Source organism: Protobothrops mucrosquamatus, unplaced genomic scaffold (genome assembly GCF_001527695.2).
Source record: "Protobothrops mucrosquamatus isolate PMUCROS unplaced genomic scaffold, P.Mucros_1.0 scaffold418, whole genome shotgun sequence".
Taxonomy (NCBI): Eukaryota; Metazoa; Chordata; class Lepidosauria; order Squamata; family Viperidae; genus Protobothrops; species Protobothrops mucrosquamatus.
Genome location: NW_015386747.1, coordinates 225,624 through 239,246, shown reverse-complemented (window position 1 = coordinate 239,246; position 13,623 = coordinate 225,624). Strand labels below are relative to the sequence as shown.

Sequence of the window (13,623 nt, the reverse complement as noted above, 5' to 3'; positions counted from 1 at the left end):
GGAAGTTAACCCAGAGAAGGAAATATTAAAAAGGCAGGAAAAAAATATTGTTCACCAAAAGGATTTTTAAAAGCATTTTTTTGAAAAGCAGAAACCAAACCTGGCCTCATCTCCTTGCCCAGGGCAGTAGCTGGTCTTATACATATGCAGATGTGGAACCATCAGAAAGTTTGGAGCCAGGGATCTCAAGACAAAAGAAACTCTTAAGAGTCATTAGCCCCATCACCTGGGAAGCAGGATATGTTAATGGGATTAAACCACAGATATCAAGGCCTAGAAAAACACTCAGAAATAGCCTCAAAGTTCATGCCACAGGAACAGGAAACTTCCAGGCAGGGCTAGAGGGTATAAAAAGACCGTCTGCCCATGTGTTCACTCTTTTTTTCTTCTCCTCTGCTGCTTATCTGTCTTCTGCAATAAACTGTAACCTTCTTCCCAAAGCAGTCGCCATGTTTGCTTATTTATTCCCGGCTTGGATGAACCAGGATGAAGACTTACCTTCTAACAAGGGAATAGAAGGGGAACTCCTGCAAGCCATTGCTTTCAGACACTGACTCCCCCCTACCTCACCCCCCAGCCCCACCGAAGGCCAGGCCGATCGCTTGCCAGTACCATGATCTGACGTCTTCAGCCGAGACTGCCGAGAGAGAAAGAGGCTACCAGCAAGTGCCTGGCTTGCCTAATGCCAAAGATGTTTCTCCCTCCCCAAAACATAAATTTAGCAGCTGGCTTCATTCTGGTGTACTATCCATTTCACCCTCGGGAGGGCTGAAGGGGTCAAGCACTGCCTGGAGGGAGAGAGGGAGAGGAAAGGTCACTGTCGACAAATTTATCATCCACCACCAATTCTACTTCTTGGTGGAGCCCACCCCAGAGCCAAGCAGGAAGCCCACGGAAAGGGGAGCCTCTTCTGCCCCTTTGCTGTTCAGCCTAGAGCCCAGGCAAAATGGGCTCCCCTGGGATGGGCATGCAGCCCCCCCCCCAAATGGCTTTGTCTAAAAAAGTGTCCTGCACAAAGGTTTCTCTTTTATCCTACTGAAGAAACACTTCAGCAATTTCTCCCTGTGACAAGTCTTACTTTCAATCTAAAAAACACCCCCCTCTGGCCAAAAGGAAGTGTGGTTCTGCCAGGCTGTCAAGATACAAGAGTTCTGGGGGTTCCTTTCTGTACATTCAGATTTTTCAGATTAAAAGGATTTATAGTCAACTATGCAAGCATCAACAAGGTTTTTTTTCTAAAAGTCAAAATGTTTAAATCTTTAATTTCAAAATATCAAGCTCAGCATCAAGGGATAGGGTGAGAAACTCATAAAGAGACAGTGGAGCCAGGAATCTGTAGGGAGGCATTTTCTATTTATTAGCACTGGAATAAATTAAAAAATTCAACACGGTCACATTCCAATTCTCCCAATTCTTCATCCAAAAACATGTTCCGGATACACACTCCATGTCAATAAATCAAAGTACCAGAATTTTGCCTGGAGTGCTACATAAATACATATTAATTGGGTTAAAATGCAGTATTGCAGGCTGATTCTGCTGACTGCTGACTGCCGACTGTCAGCAGTTTGGCAGTTCGAGTCTCACCAGCTCCAGGTTGACTCGGCCTTCCATCCTTCCGAGGTGGGTAAAATGAGGACCCAGATTGTTGGGGGCCACAGGCTGACATTTGTAAACTGCTTAGAGAGGGCTGTAAAAGGACTGTGAAGCAGCATATAAGTCTTAGTGCAATTGCTATTGCTATTAAAAATTGTTCTCAATGACAGTTCACATTTTTATAAACTAAAAATTATTTCTTAATTTGAAGTATTTAGAATGTGTATAATTGCCAAGCAAGATAGTATTAGTTCAAATGATTTAGAATTTAAGATCTGCAGGGAGTAACAGTTGTCCCTCACCTGAGAGAACAATCAATTAATCAATCCAACAGTGAGGGCATGAGGGCCTTTATAGTAGTCCTCGACTTACAACCACAATTGAGCCCAAAATTTGTTTCTAAGCAAGGCAGTTGTTAAGTGAGTTTTGCTCCATTTTATGACCTTTTATGCCACAGTTGTTAAGCGAATCACTGCAGTTGTTTAGTGAATCGCACGGTCGTTAAGCAAATCTGGCTTCCCCCCTCTCCCTTGCGTGTCCGAAGCTGGCTCGGAAGGTTACAGGCGGTGATCACAGGACCCCAAGACAGCGCAGCTTCCCTCAATACGTGCCGGTTGCCAAGTGCCTGGATTTTGATCCCGTGACTGTGGGGATACTGCAGTGGTCGCAAGCAGTGGTGGGATTCAAATAGGTGAACCACCGGTTCTGTGTGGATGCCGCTTCCGGAAGTCCATTCTGAGCCTGGGCAACAAAAAATTAGCTACCGGTTCTGCCAAAGTGGTGCGAACTGGCTGAATCCCACCACTGGTCACAAGTGTGGAAAACGGGTCAGAGGTCACTTTTTCACTTCCGTTATAACTTTAGATGGTCACTACACAAATGGTTGTAATTGGAGGACCTCTTGCACTTATTTAATCAGACCTGTAAAAGGGAGGTAGGGAAAGCTGTAACACTGGGGAAATCATGGCAACCTGTATTAAGAGATTAGCGGAGCAGGAGAGGTTTAACGGCAGGCAAGCCGCTTCTCTGTCTTTGCTACCGAGGAGATAGACGGGGGAGGGGAGGAGAGAGAGAAACGCCTCCCTGACCGATTGGTCGGCGGAAAGAGAAAGCAGTCTCGCTAGTGTGCGCATGCGCGCTCGTCGCTCGCCGCCATTTTGTCCGGTCAGGCGTTCCGGAGGCTGCGACGATGTCGAAGGACTCGGAGCGGGCCGCGTATAATTTGCCCCCGATCGACGTTCCGAAGCCTGAGCCCCCAGTGCCCCATTCCGGCCCGACCCTCTTCTTCGAGAAGCTCTTTTACTACACGGTAGACAGACCGGTCACCCTGTACAGAGGTGAGGAGGAGGAGGGGCAGGAGCTCCAGGGAGGGCGGGGCGGTGCTTTCGCGACTACAACTCCCGTCATCCTCAGCCATAGCGGTTGGAAGGCGGGGCGGGGCTTCTTTCAGGTGTGTGGACTTCAGCTCCCACAATTCCGCAGCCTGCATGGCTATCGGTGAGGATTCTGGGAGCCGAAGTCCATGTACCCTGCAGTTGCCAAGGTTGGACTGACCGGCTGAGGCTCCGCTCCAGTTGCGGCGCCTTCCCCGCTGGACCGCTGGGTGGGGGGCGGGGGGGGAATTCGGAGTCAGCTTTGCCCTGGAGGGCGGGGCGCCGCTGGCCACGGGGAGCCGGCTTTGGAGGGAGAGGCCTCGCGAGCCTGGCGCGGGCGGGGGGCTCGAGCCCACTTGGAGATCCAGGTGGGGAGCAGCCTCGGCAGGGCGGCCTTTCCACGGGGGCTTCCTAGGAATAAGGCCCCCGGAGGGCATTTGGGATTGAATTGCCTTCTTGCTTGCCTGGGAGGAAGCCGCTTCTTTCATTTCTATCAATCTTCAACTTTCATTTCTTGCACCTTTTGCTTTTGCTTTGCTTTGATTTCATTTCTTATTTCTTCCTTACTATATATTAGTTTCTTAGTTTTTATCTTCTTGTGAATAAAGTATACAAAAAAGGGCAAGCTGTCTTAAGGGCCTAGAGATCACTTCATAGGTAGGTAGGTAGGTAGGTAGGTAGGTAGATAGATAGATAGATAGATAGATAGATAGATAGATAACCTTTATGTGGGCACAATGGCACACATTAAAAATGAAATTTAGTTGCTTCCTCTCAAAGTGTACACGTACATAACAAACATAACAAATGTAAAACATACTATATACGACATATGTATAGATCAGGATCTTCAAATTGGCCCTTTTATGACTTGTGGATTTCAACTCCCAGAATTCCTCAGCCAGCATGCCTGGCTGAGGAATTCTGTGAGTTGAAGTCCACAAGTCGTAAAAGGGCCAAGTTTGAAGACCCCTGGTATAGATCTACACCCTTACATATAAGTAACATATAAATATTATTCACTGTCCATCTTGAATACATAACGGAAGGAGGAAGCTTTAGATTAAAAGATCTCTCTAGCTCCTGTCTTGAATAAGGTTACTTTTTCTTTCAACAGAATGGATTGAACGCCAGCGTGCAAACAGTAAGGTTTATTACTATCATCGGGAGTTCCGTCGTGTGCCAGACATTACAGAATGCTTGGAGGATGACTACCTGTGCATCTACGAAGCTGAGATGCAGTGGAAAAGAGATTTGTATGTCTGTATCTTTCCCAGTCTCTTGCCAAATGATCTGTTATGCAGGCCATCGTTAACTACAGCCTTATGTGCTTAAATTGCTTGAAGTATTTTGTAGCCTGCTAAGTAACTAGCAGTACAGGCAGCAGTTAAAATATGGCAAGCTTGGAAATATAGGTAGAGCCACAGGTACTCCAAGAGAAGAGTCCAAAATGTCCTAGGATCAGGTTTTTTTCCGGGGCTTATAAATTACAGTGGTGGAACAAATAAAGGAGAAGAGCAGAAAGCTTATCTTCCAAAGGGGGTCCTCTTCAGTCACAAAGGTGTGTACAGGACAATGAGAAGCGGTTCTTTTTATACCAGGTTGGTCCAATCTTCAGTATTTTATCTAATGCAAACATTTTACCGTGTATATAATAGTAAGGCTGGGCCTGCTTTGGTAAAGATTTGTTAGTGGTTCAAACCTCACAGGAGCCATCTTTCCAGTGGGCATAAGCCTAAAAAGAGGCTGGTTTAGGTTGCAGTAAAAGGGCACTGAGCTTGCAGGGCTAACTGGAGGAGTAAATATGTTTATTACAGCGTTCTCCAAATCTGTTTCATAGGCAAGTTGACCAGGAAATTGTGAAAATCATACGGGAGAGACTAGGGGCTTGCAGAGTCCGGGAAGGCGTGAATGCCCCTGAAAATTGTGCAACGGACCTACAGCTATTTAAAGATGTGGCCAAAGCTTATAGGGATCGATGTAAGTCAACCATTTTTTACATTAAACTATGTAAAACCAAATCCCAAATTCTAAGCCAGGGCTTTTCAACCAGTGGTACAGATACCACCTGTGGTATATTGGCACCTGGCAGGTGGTACGCGGCCATCCTAGAAAAGTGGTAGCAAGAGAGGGGAATGAGCTGAACTGGTGGCAGCACCGCACAAGTCTGAGCGAGAGATGGCTGGAGCTGCACGGTTGTCAGGGCTTCGCGGAAGCACCAGGATCAGTGCCAGGCTCCAGCTGAGGTCGGCGCTGATCCTGGTGCTTTTGCTGAGCCCAGAAGAAGCGCCGATCAGCTGGAATGTTGCAGCCTCTCCAGGGTCTTGTGATTTACATTCAGATGCTTGGCAACTGATTCATATTTATGACGGTCACAGTGTCCCAGGGTCATATGAAGTGACCAAAACCTGCTGCAGCCACCCAGCAGACGGGGGGAATAAAAACCAAACACCACCCCACCCCCACTGCCAATCCTCAACAGAAATGCTCACAACAATGAAAACCTTGGACAGGAGGAAGAGTGCCACCGGGTGGGCAGGCAGGTGTCTTGCTCGGCTGTGGCTTGTGGGGCACTTTTTTCAGTGCCATTGTAACTTCAAACAGTCATTAAGCGAGCTGTTGTAAGTTGAGGACTACCTGTACTTTATCACTTTTTTCCTTTTTTTTTTTTGTCATCAAGTTTTTGACACCTTGCTAGGTGGTACTCGGATATTGCCATATCCTAAAAGTGGTACAATGGGCGAAAAGGTTGAACAGCCCTGTTCTAGGCCAGTGGTTCTCAAAACCTTTTGGTGTAAGGATCCTATTTGTGAGTGAGAATGTTAAAGAACTTTGGTTTATGTGGGTTACTTGGTAAAAGCTACTGTTCTAAACTACAGTGACTTCTTTATGGAGAAGACTTGGAACTTAGACTGCTTTATTTTCCCATGGATGAATGTTTTTAAATTTTAATTTTTACTTGGGTTCATCTTGCTCTGAAATTCAATTAAATGTACTTCATGAAAGATTGTTTTTAATGAAGAAAAATAATTCATAGTATCCTCTTCAGCAATGAACTTGCTTTCTTTTCAAGTTGCTTTACATTTTAAGGATTAAAAAGCAGCTTTCCTAATCAGTGTTCAATCCCAGTGAGTCAGGGATTGAACTGGCCTTCAAGAAAGTGTTCCTTGCTTGGCAGACTCACTGCGCAATAACTTTTTTGGCAGATATAGTGTAAGCTGTTTCATTTTTTCTTTTGATTTTTATTATCTTAGATGATGAGCTAGGTGCTTATGGGTCTGCTCGCAGGTGTTTAATGAAGCAGAAGCATCGGATGATTGCAGAAAGGAAAGCCCAAACAGAGGCATAGGCAGAAAAGGAATGAGCTGCATCTTGGTGGGAAATCAGGAGGCAGCCCTGGTGCAATTCCTCAGCAGATGAGGCTGAAGTGCAACTCAGCTAGAAAATGAATAAATATGTAACCTTACCAATTCCTTAATGTTCTTTGTATAAAATAAAGATGTTTCAGCATAGTAGAATTCTGTCTTGTTCATTAATGGCTCAAGGAGCCAAATGCAAAGAAAACATGGCTATGGAGCTGGGCTAGAAAATTCCCTGGAACTTGAGCCATTCCCATTTTCAGCCAAGACAATCTGGGAGGAGATCCCTGGATGAGTTATGGATGGTGCGCCTGCCCTCTTTCTTGCTGCTGCTGCCGCAGGATGGAATCGTAGGCTCTCCCACTGGTGGGCAAATAGGGAGAGTCTGCCCCCAATGGGAGGTGTCGATGGGCCGTCACTTGGAGCGATGGAACGGCCTGCTGTTCCCCCGAAAGGGCCGCTTGCCCTGGAACTGTTGTCTGAATCTGGGAGTCTATCAGGCTGGCTGTCCTGTCTATCCTGTCTGGCTGGGGGCGGTTGAAAGGATTGTGTATAGTTGTATCTGGCTCCTGTACGAAAGGATTGTTGTCGGGAATAATAAGTGGGACGCTTGTCCGGTTTTTTGAGGACGTGTTTGAGTACCTTACATTTGTCCTTCTTTTCTGTGAGGTAGGGGTTCAGAGCATCGCCAATCTACCTCCCTGATATGGAGCGGCTGCCAGCTTCCACTTGGCTTTAGCGTCGGCTTGCCAATGTTTCAACCACAACATACGGTGGCCTGTAATATTAGACACCATAGCCCTGGATGAAAACCTGGCGGCCTGGAGAGTTGCGTCCGAGGCATACTCGGTGGCTGCCACCATTTTACTAAGGTCCTGGTGTGCGGATATCCTCTATTGGGATTCGGGTTTGAAGCTGTCGTAGCCAGCGAAGAGCGGACCTGTTGAAAAATGAGGCAGAGGTTGCAGCTCTGATCGCCCAAGCAGATGCTTGGTGCGTTCTGCGAAAGGTGGATTCGCACTTGCGATCTTCGTTCTTAAGGGCCTCTGAAGGATCCCCCGAGATAGCAGTGGACGATACTAGGGGCCCCAACGGTTCGTCCATGGACGGTACCTCCAAGGCCTCTTCCAATTCCTTGGCAACACTGAACAATTTTTTATCAGTGTTACCCGGGAGGGGAAGGGAGGCCGGAGATGCCCACTGTCTGCGTATTGCTTTCAAGAACAGCGAGGGACAGGGGATGCGGTGTTGAGTTGCTACAGGTTCAACGAAATTCGGGTCTGCCTCCGCGTCCGGGTCAGCTGGGACGTTAGTTGAGGAGGATTCAGACCCAAGGTGGGCTGTGGATGTGGCCTTACGAAGTAAGGTGACAAAGAAGGAAGGATTGAAGAGCCCGCTAAAGGAAGGTACCTCTGGTGGAAGTTCCTCCTCTTCAGACATTGGAATTTCATGTTCAGTGTCAACCTGAGTCAGGTAGGAAGTCTCAGAGACTGATGACCCACCTGGGGAGGGAGGGTTGTCGTAGTTCTCAGCCGGGTGTGGTGCGTGGTGAGAAGGTGCGTTTACTGGCTTGGAATTCTGGATCCTAGCATCAAGGGCCCTATCAACTGCTTGAGCAATTAGGAGGGCAAGGCGGTCCTCATTGGGAAGGTACCCCGTTTCGTTTGGCCACAAGCCTGCCGCCGTAGGGGTAAAGGTGGCTTCGGGAGTTCCTTGAGGAACACTTGTAGCGATGGATTGAGGGATGGACGGACTCACTTGGCCCGTATTGTGCGGTGGAATGTGAGGACTCACCCGTTGACCAGATACCCAGGGGAGATGAAGGGGCTCCTAGGGGCAAGTCCAGGTCTAACTCCTCAGACTGAGATGTTTCCAGTCTGGCCCTTTTCTGCGCCCACTGCCCAGGACAGGAGTTCCTATTCTATCCTGGACAAACGATGGTCTAGTACACGGGTCGGCAACCCGCGGCTCCGGAGCCGTATGCGGCTCTTTGAGCCATCACCTGCGGCTCCGGAGCCTCCTCCGCCATTTGCAGAGAGAGAGACAGAGAGGCACTTTCACTTCCCTTCTCTCTCTCTCTCTCTCTCTCAGGCGGACTTACCTCCTGCAGGGCTCCTGATTGGCCCTGTGCCCGGGTGCCCCACCCCCTGGGAGAAGCGTGGCCAGGGCCTCGTGGACTTGAAGCCGCCCGGGGAAGCCCCGGGATCCCTGATGGGAGCGGCCCGCTGGAGGCTCCGCTGAATGGGACATGCCTCCCGCAAGCCGCGGCCCAAGGGAGACCAGCCCCTGCGATCCCCAGCCAGCCCGACCATTGGACCCGCTGGCCAGGAAGGCGCGCCGGAGTCCAGGCTGCCGGGAAGGAAGAAGGAGATTCAGCAAAGGTAGGAGAGGAGAGCTGCCTCCTGGGGCCCAGCGCTGGCAGCGGCGGCTTCCTTGCCATCCTCTTCCTCCTCCTCCCCTTCTTCCTCCTGTTGCCCCCAAGGCAGCTCGGGCGGGCGCCGGGGCAAGAGGGGTGCCTGGGGGGGAGCAGCCGGGCTGGCGGAGGGGCTAGCGGGCCGTGTGGCCCCAGCCCCCACCGCAGCTACATCGAATGGGCGGAGGGCGAGGGCGGGCAGCGCGGAGTCACGGCTGAAACGGCGGCAGCGGTTTTCTCGCCCTTCTCCTCTCCTTCCTTCTGCTGCCCCCAAAGCGGCTTGGGCAGGCGCCGGGAGGAAGAGGGGTGCCTGGGGGGAGCAGCCGAGCTGGCGGAGGGGCTAGCGGGCCGTGTGGCCCCAGCCCCCATCGCGGCTTCATTGAATGGGCGGAGGGCGAGGCCAGGCAGCGCGGAGTCGCGGCTGGGACGGCGGCAGCGGTTTTCTCGCCCTTCTCCTCTCCTTCCTTCTGCTGCCCCCAAAGCGGCTCGGGCGGGTGCCGGGAGGAAGAGGGGTGCCTGGGGGGAGCAGCTGAGCTGGCAGAGGGGCTAGCGGGCCGCACGGCCCCAGCCCCCACCGCGGCTTCATTGAATGGGCGGAGGGCGAGGTAGGAGAGGAGAGCCGCCTCTTGGGGCCTGGCGCTGGCGGCGGCTTCCTTGCCCTTCTCTTCCTCCTCCCCTTTTTCCTCCTGCTGCCCCCAAGGCGGCTCAGGCGGGCGCTGGGGCAAGAAGGGTGCCGGGGGGAGCAGCTGGGNGCTTCCTCGCCCTCCTCCTCTCCTTCCTCCTACTGCCCCCCAGGCGGCTCGGGCGGGCGCTGCCTCCACCGCGGCTCCATCGATGGGCGGAGGGCAAGGCAGGGCAGTGTGGAGTACCGGCGAGGGCGGTGGCCAGGCTGGGGATGGCGGGGACACCTGATGATGCTGCCGTGCTTCTGCCGGAGCCGCTGCCTTCCATCCTGCTCCCCCTCCCCGCCTGTTTGGCTGAGGATGCGGCGGCCGGGCCGGGGGCGGCAGCGGGGAACCCCGACGAACTTGCCATGCCGCCGCCAACGCTGCCTCCCGTCCTGCTCCCCCTCCCCGCCTGTTTGGCTGAGGACGCGGCGGGGGCGGCAGCCGGGCCGGGGGCGGCAGCGGGGAACCCTGACGATGCAGCAATGGCTGCCAGCACCGCCACCGCTTCCTCCCGTCCTCCCCCTCCCCACCCGAGAAAGAGGAAAGAGAAAGACGAAAGAAAGACAGAGAAAGAGAGAGGAGAGGGAGAGAAAGTTAGAGGAAAGAGAGAAAAGAAAGAGGAAATTGAGAAAGAGGAAAGAGAAAGAGAGAAGAGAGAGAGGAAAGAGGAAAGAGAGAGAGAAAGAGGAGAGAGGGAAGAGAAAGAAAGGGAGAGAAAGAGGGAGAGGAAAGAGAAAAAGAGAAGAGGGAAAGAGGAGAGGCAAGAGAAAGAAAGAAAGGGAGAGGGAGAGGAAAGAGAAAGATGGGGAGCGGGAAAGAGAGGGGGAGAGGAAAGAGAAAGAAAGGGAGAGAAAGAGGGAGAGGAGAGAGAGAAAGAGGGGGAGAGGAAAGAGAAAAAGAGAGGAAAGAGGGAAAGAGAGGGAGAGGAAAGAGAAAAAGAGGAAAGAGAAAAAAGATTGAGGAAAGAGAGAGAGGAAAGAGGAGAGAAAGAGAGAGGAAAGAGACAGAGGAAAGAAAGAGAGAAAGAGGAAAGAGAGAAAGAGGAAAGAGAGAAAGGAAAGAGAGACAGAAAGAGAGGAAAGAGAAAGTTAGAGGAAAGAAAGAAAAAGGAAAGAGAGAAAGGGAGAGGAAAGGGAGAGAAAAGAAAGAGAAATAAAGCAAGAGGGAGAGGAAAGAGAAAAAGAGAAAAGAGAAAAAAGATTGAGAGAGAAAGGAAAGAGAAAGAGAGGAAAGAGAGAAAGAGAAAGAGAGGAAAGGGAGAGGAAAGAAAGAAAAGAGGAAAGAGAAAAAGAGGAAAGGGGGAGAGAAAGGAGAGGAAAGAGAAAGAAAGCGAGGGGGAGAGGAAAGAGAGAAAAAGAGGAAAGAAAAAAGATTGAGAAAAGAGAGAGGAAAGAAAGAGGAAAGAGAAGAGAAAAAGGAAATAAAGGAAAGAGAGAGGAAAGAGAAAGGAAAGAGGAAAGAGAGAAAGTTAGAGGAAAGAGAAAGAGAGAAAGGAAAGAGAAAGAGAGAGACAGAAAGAGAAAGTTAGAGGAAAGAGAGAAAGAGAAGAGAAAGAGAGAGAGGAAAGAGAGACCCTTTTGACATCTAAAATGAAGATAACACTGCATTTTTACCTTTATTTTAAATATACACACAAACATACACACACACATACCTATAATAAAGGTAAAAAAGGATACATACAGTGTTATCTTCATTTTAGATATCAAAAGGGTTTTGCGGCTCCCAGTGTTTTAGAAAGAAAGAGGAAAGAGAGAAAGGAAAGAGAAAGAGGAAAGAGAGAGACAAAAAGAGAGGAAAGAGAGAGAAAGTTAGAGGAAAGAAAGAGGAAAGAGAAAGAGAAGAGAAAGAGAGAGGAGAGACCCTTTTGACATCTAAAATGAAGATAACACTGCATATATCCGTTTTTACCTTTATTTTATATATACACACACAAACATACACACACACACATACCTATAATAAAGGTAAAAAAAGGATATATGCAGTGTTATCTTCATTTTAGATATCAAAAGGGTTTTGCGGCTCCCACTGTTTTGTTTTCGGTGGGAAACGTGTCCAAGTGGCTCTTTCAGTGTTTTGGGTTGCCTACCCCTGGTCTAGTATCTTGTTGAAGGCCTCAAGCGAGAGGGCTGGAGTTGGGGGGGGGGGGGGGGGTTCAATGGATCAGTTTGATAAGTAAAAAAAACCTCTCAAGCTATTCCTACCACTTCTCTCGTTCGGGTCTCACACCCTGGAGCATGCACATTTTTGGCCCTAAGCAGACCCCCTGAAACTCACTGCTCTATTCACAGATTTTGCACATCCTATTGCTCAGGCTTTATACAACACACTTAAAATGAATTTAATTTGGAATGCAAAGCCCTACGCTGAACCACTTCATGACCGCACTGAGATGCCATTTTGAAGACCGCCTGGCAGACTGGAAAGCTAGGGATCGCATAAAAACCGTAAAACGAGTGTCATCTGGTAGCCGAGTATACTGAGGAGTTTTGAGACTTGGCTTTCTGCCTGAACTGGCCTGAAGACATCCCGATAAGCTGTTTCCAGGATGGGCTGAACAACGAACTGTACAACGGATGTGTGGCTTGTGGAGCACAAATGGTGTCTCTTCTAGCTGAAGAGGTGGAAATTGACCAGACCCGTAACCTGTACCATCCCGTGAAGTTGGGGAGACAAAGCCAGCCTGAGAGAAGGGGAGAGGCCAGCAAAACCTCTGCAATCCAATGTTCCACAGCCTGCTTCAAGTGCGGCAAGGGCATTGTCCCTCTGGGGAGAAACCAAGCAAGTCCACCCAGAGTTCAAAAGACACAGCCCTGAAGCCCAGAGGTCGTGGAGCTCCCCCGAGCCCCAAAGGCGGGGGGGGGGGGGGGAAGAGCTCCGACCCACCGGATGACAAGTCGGGGGTGTCATAGAGCGAGTACAATGATGATCCATTTGTAAGTGGGCCGACTGACCCTGTAACCCTAACCCATGGAACTGACAATCCCAGGCCCACAGTACCTGGTAAGTCCGAACTTAGTTGGGAAACCTGGGACCCTGGACGGATCGATTGCCATTTGCTGAAGTGTCTTACAACAATGCAGTGCACTCCAGCACTGGGTTCACTCCTTTCCAAGTAGCTAATGAACAGTTTCCTTCCTGTGCCTGAATTGCCTGCCAACAAACCTGCTATTCCTTCCCTTAAGGAGTGGGTTCGTCAATTGCAGAACATCTGGCCAGTAGTTAGGAAAGCTTTGGTTAAAACTAGGGAAGCTTATAAGGCACACGCTGACAAAAAGAGAAAGCAGCCTAAACCTTTCCATGTAGGAAACAAAGTTTACTTTTCCACTAGATTTTTACAGTCACTACAGCCATTAAAAAAGCTGGAGCCTAAATACATTGGTCCGTTTCCCATTAAATGCATTATTAATCCTGCTACAGTGGAGCTAGAACTTCCTAAGAGTTTGAGACAAACCCACCCAGTTTTCCACTGTAGCTTGTTGAAACCTGAGGTCACCTCTAAACTACGACCTGTTTCCATTCCAGCTCCTAAAATATGGTAGAGGAAGAGCAACACTGAGATTAAAGATATTTTAGACTCACGTAAACATCAGAGGTCCACACAGTAGTTGGTGGCCTGGGAGGATCTGCCTGCTTCACAGAATGAATGGGTTTATAAAAAACATGTCAGGGCTCCCAGGTTGCTCAAACACTTCCATGAATGCTATCCAGATAATCCTGACTTAACGTGTGTATTTTTATTTCTCTTCTGCCTTCCTGTTGTTTTGCAGATGGATATCTTTCTATTGGGGGGGCAAATATCAGAACCCCTCAAATGTCTTTGACTTCAATCCTTTCATTTCTCCCTTTCTTACTTTTGCCTATGTATTTTCGGGGCCTGCCTTAATGTTGGGAGAGGGGGCTTGCATGGGGGATATTATTTGCTTTGCTCTACTCGAGGTGCCCTCCCTCTGGGCGAGAGGAATGTGACCTGAAAACATCTGCCTTATCTCCAGACAACAGAGCCTGGGACCATTGGGAAACGAAGCATCTCCAGGCTCTCATAACACTCTGGCACCTGTGGATTGGCTGGATTTCAACAAGATGGTTGGACATTGGGGGGAAGGAATTTTGAATTGTCTTTTGATGTACTCTTTTGCACGCCAAATCTTCAGACCTCGCTTTGCTCTCTTGTCATCACTCTCAATAAAAGTTCCTTTTGAAATGATGCC

The 13,623-nt window shown here is 49.5% G+C and overlaps 2 protein-coding genes across 2 annotated transcripts in view; one reads left to right on the top strand and one right to left on the bottom strand.

The window, feature by feature from the left end:
* RPL3L (ribosomal protein L3 like) overlaps window positions 1-681 on the bottom strand; it is a 26,626-nt gene extending 25,945 nt beyond the window's left edge. The window contains exon 1 of the mRNA XM_015816249.1: window positions 613-681. Within this exon, the coding sequence (XP_015671735.1) occupies window positions 613-615 (3 nt within the window). The 5' untranslated portion in view covers window positions 616-681. The remainder of the gene's footprint in view (window positions 1-612) is intronic.
* A 2,057-nt stretch (window positions 682-2,738) lies between these two features.
* Window positions 2,739-6,485, top strand: NDUFB10 (NADH:ubiquinone oxidoreductase subunit B10). The gene is made up of 4 exons (XM_015816248.1): window positions 2,739-2,933; window positions 4,087-4,225; window positions 4,810-4,949; window positions 6,224-6,485. Exons 1-4 carry the CDS (start codon window positions 2,786-2,788, stop codon window positions 6,316-6,318), a joined length of 522 nt encoding a protein of 173 aa, XP_015671734.1. The 5' UTR covers window positions 2,739-2,785; the 3' UTR covers window positions 6,319-6,485.
* Window positions 6,486-13,623: the final 7,138 nt, after the last annotated feature.

Bases quoted from the DNA above. Each gene is read 5' to 3' on its own strand.
- NDUFB10 (XM_015816248.1), top strand. From the start codon at position 2,786: ATGTCGAAGGACTCGGAGCGGGCCGCGTATAATTTGCCCCCGATCGAC. The intron at 2,934-4,086 runs GTGAGGAGGAGG...TTCTTTCAACAG, and splicing joins ACCGGTCACCCTGTACAGAG to AATGGATTGAACGCCAGCGT. The intron at 4,950-6,223 runs GTAAGTCAACCA...TTATTATCTTAG, and splicing joins CAAAGCTTATAGGGATCGAT to ATGATGAGCTAGGTGCTTAT.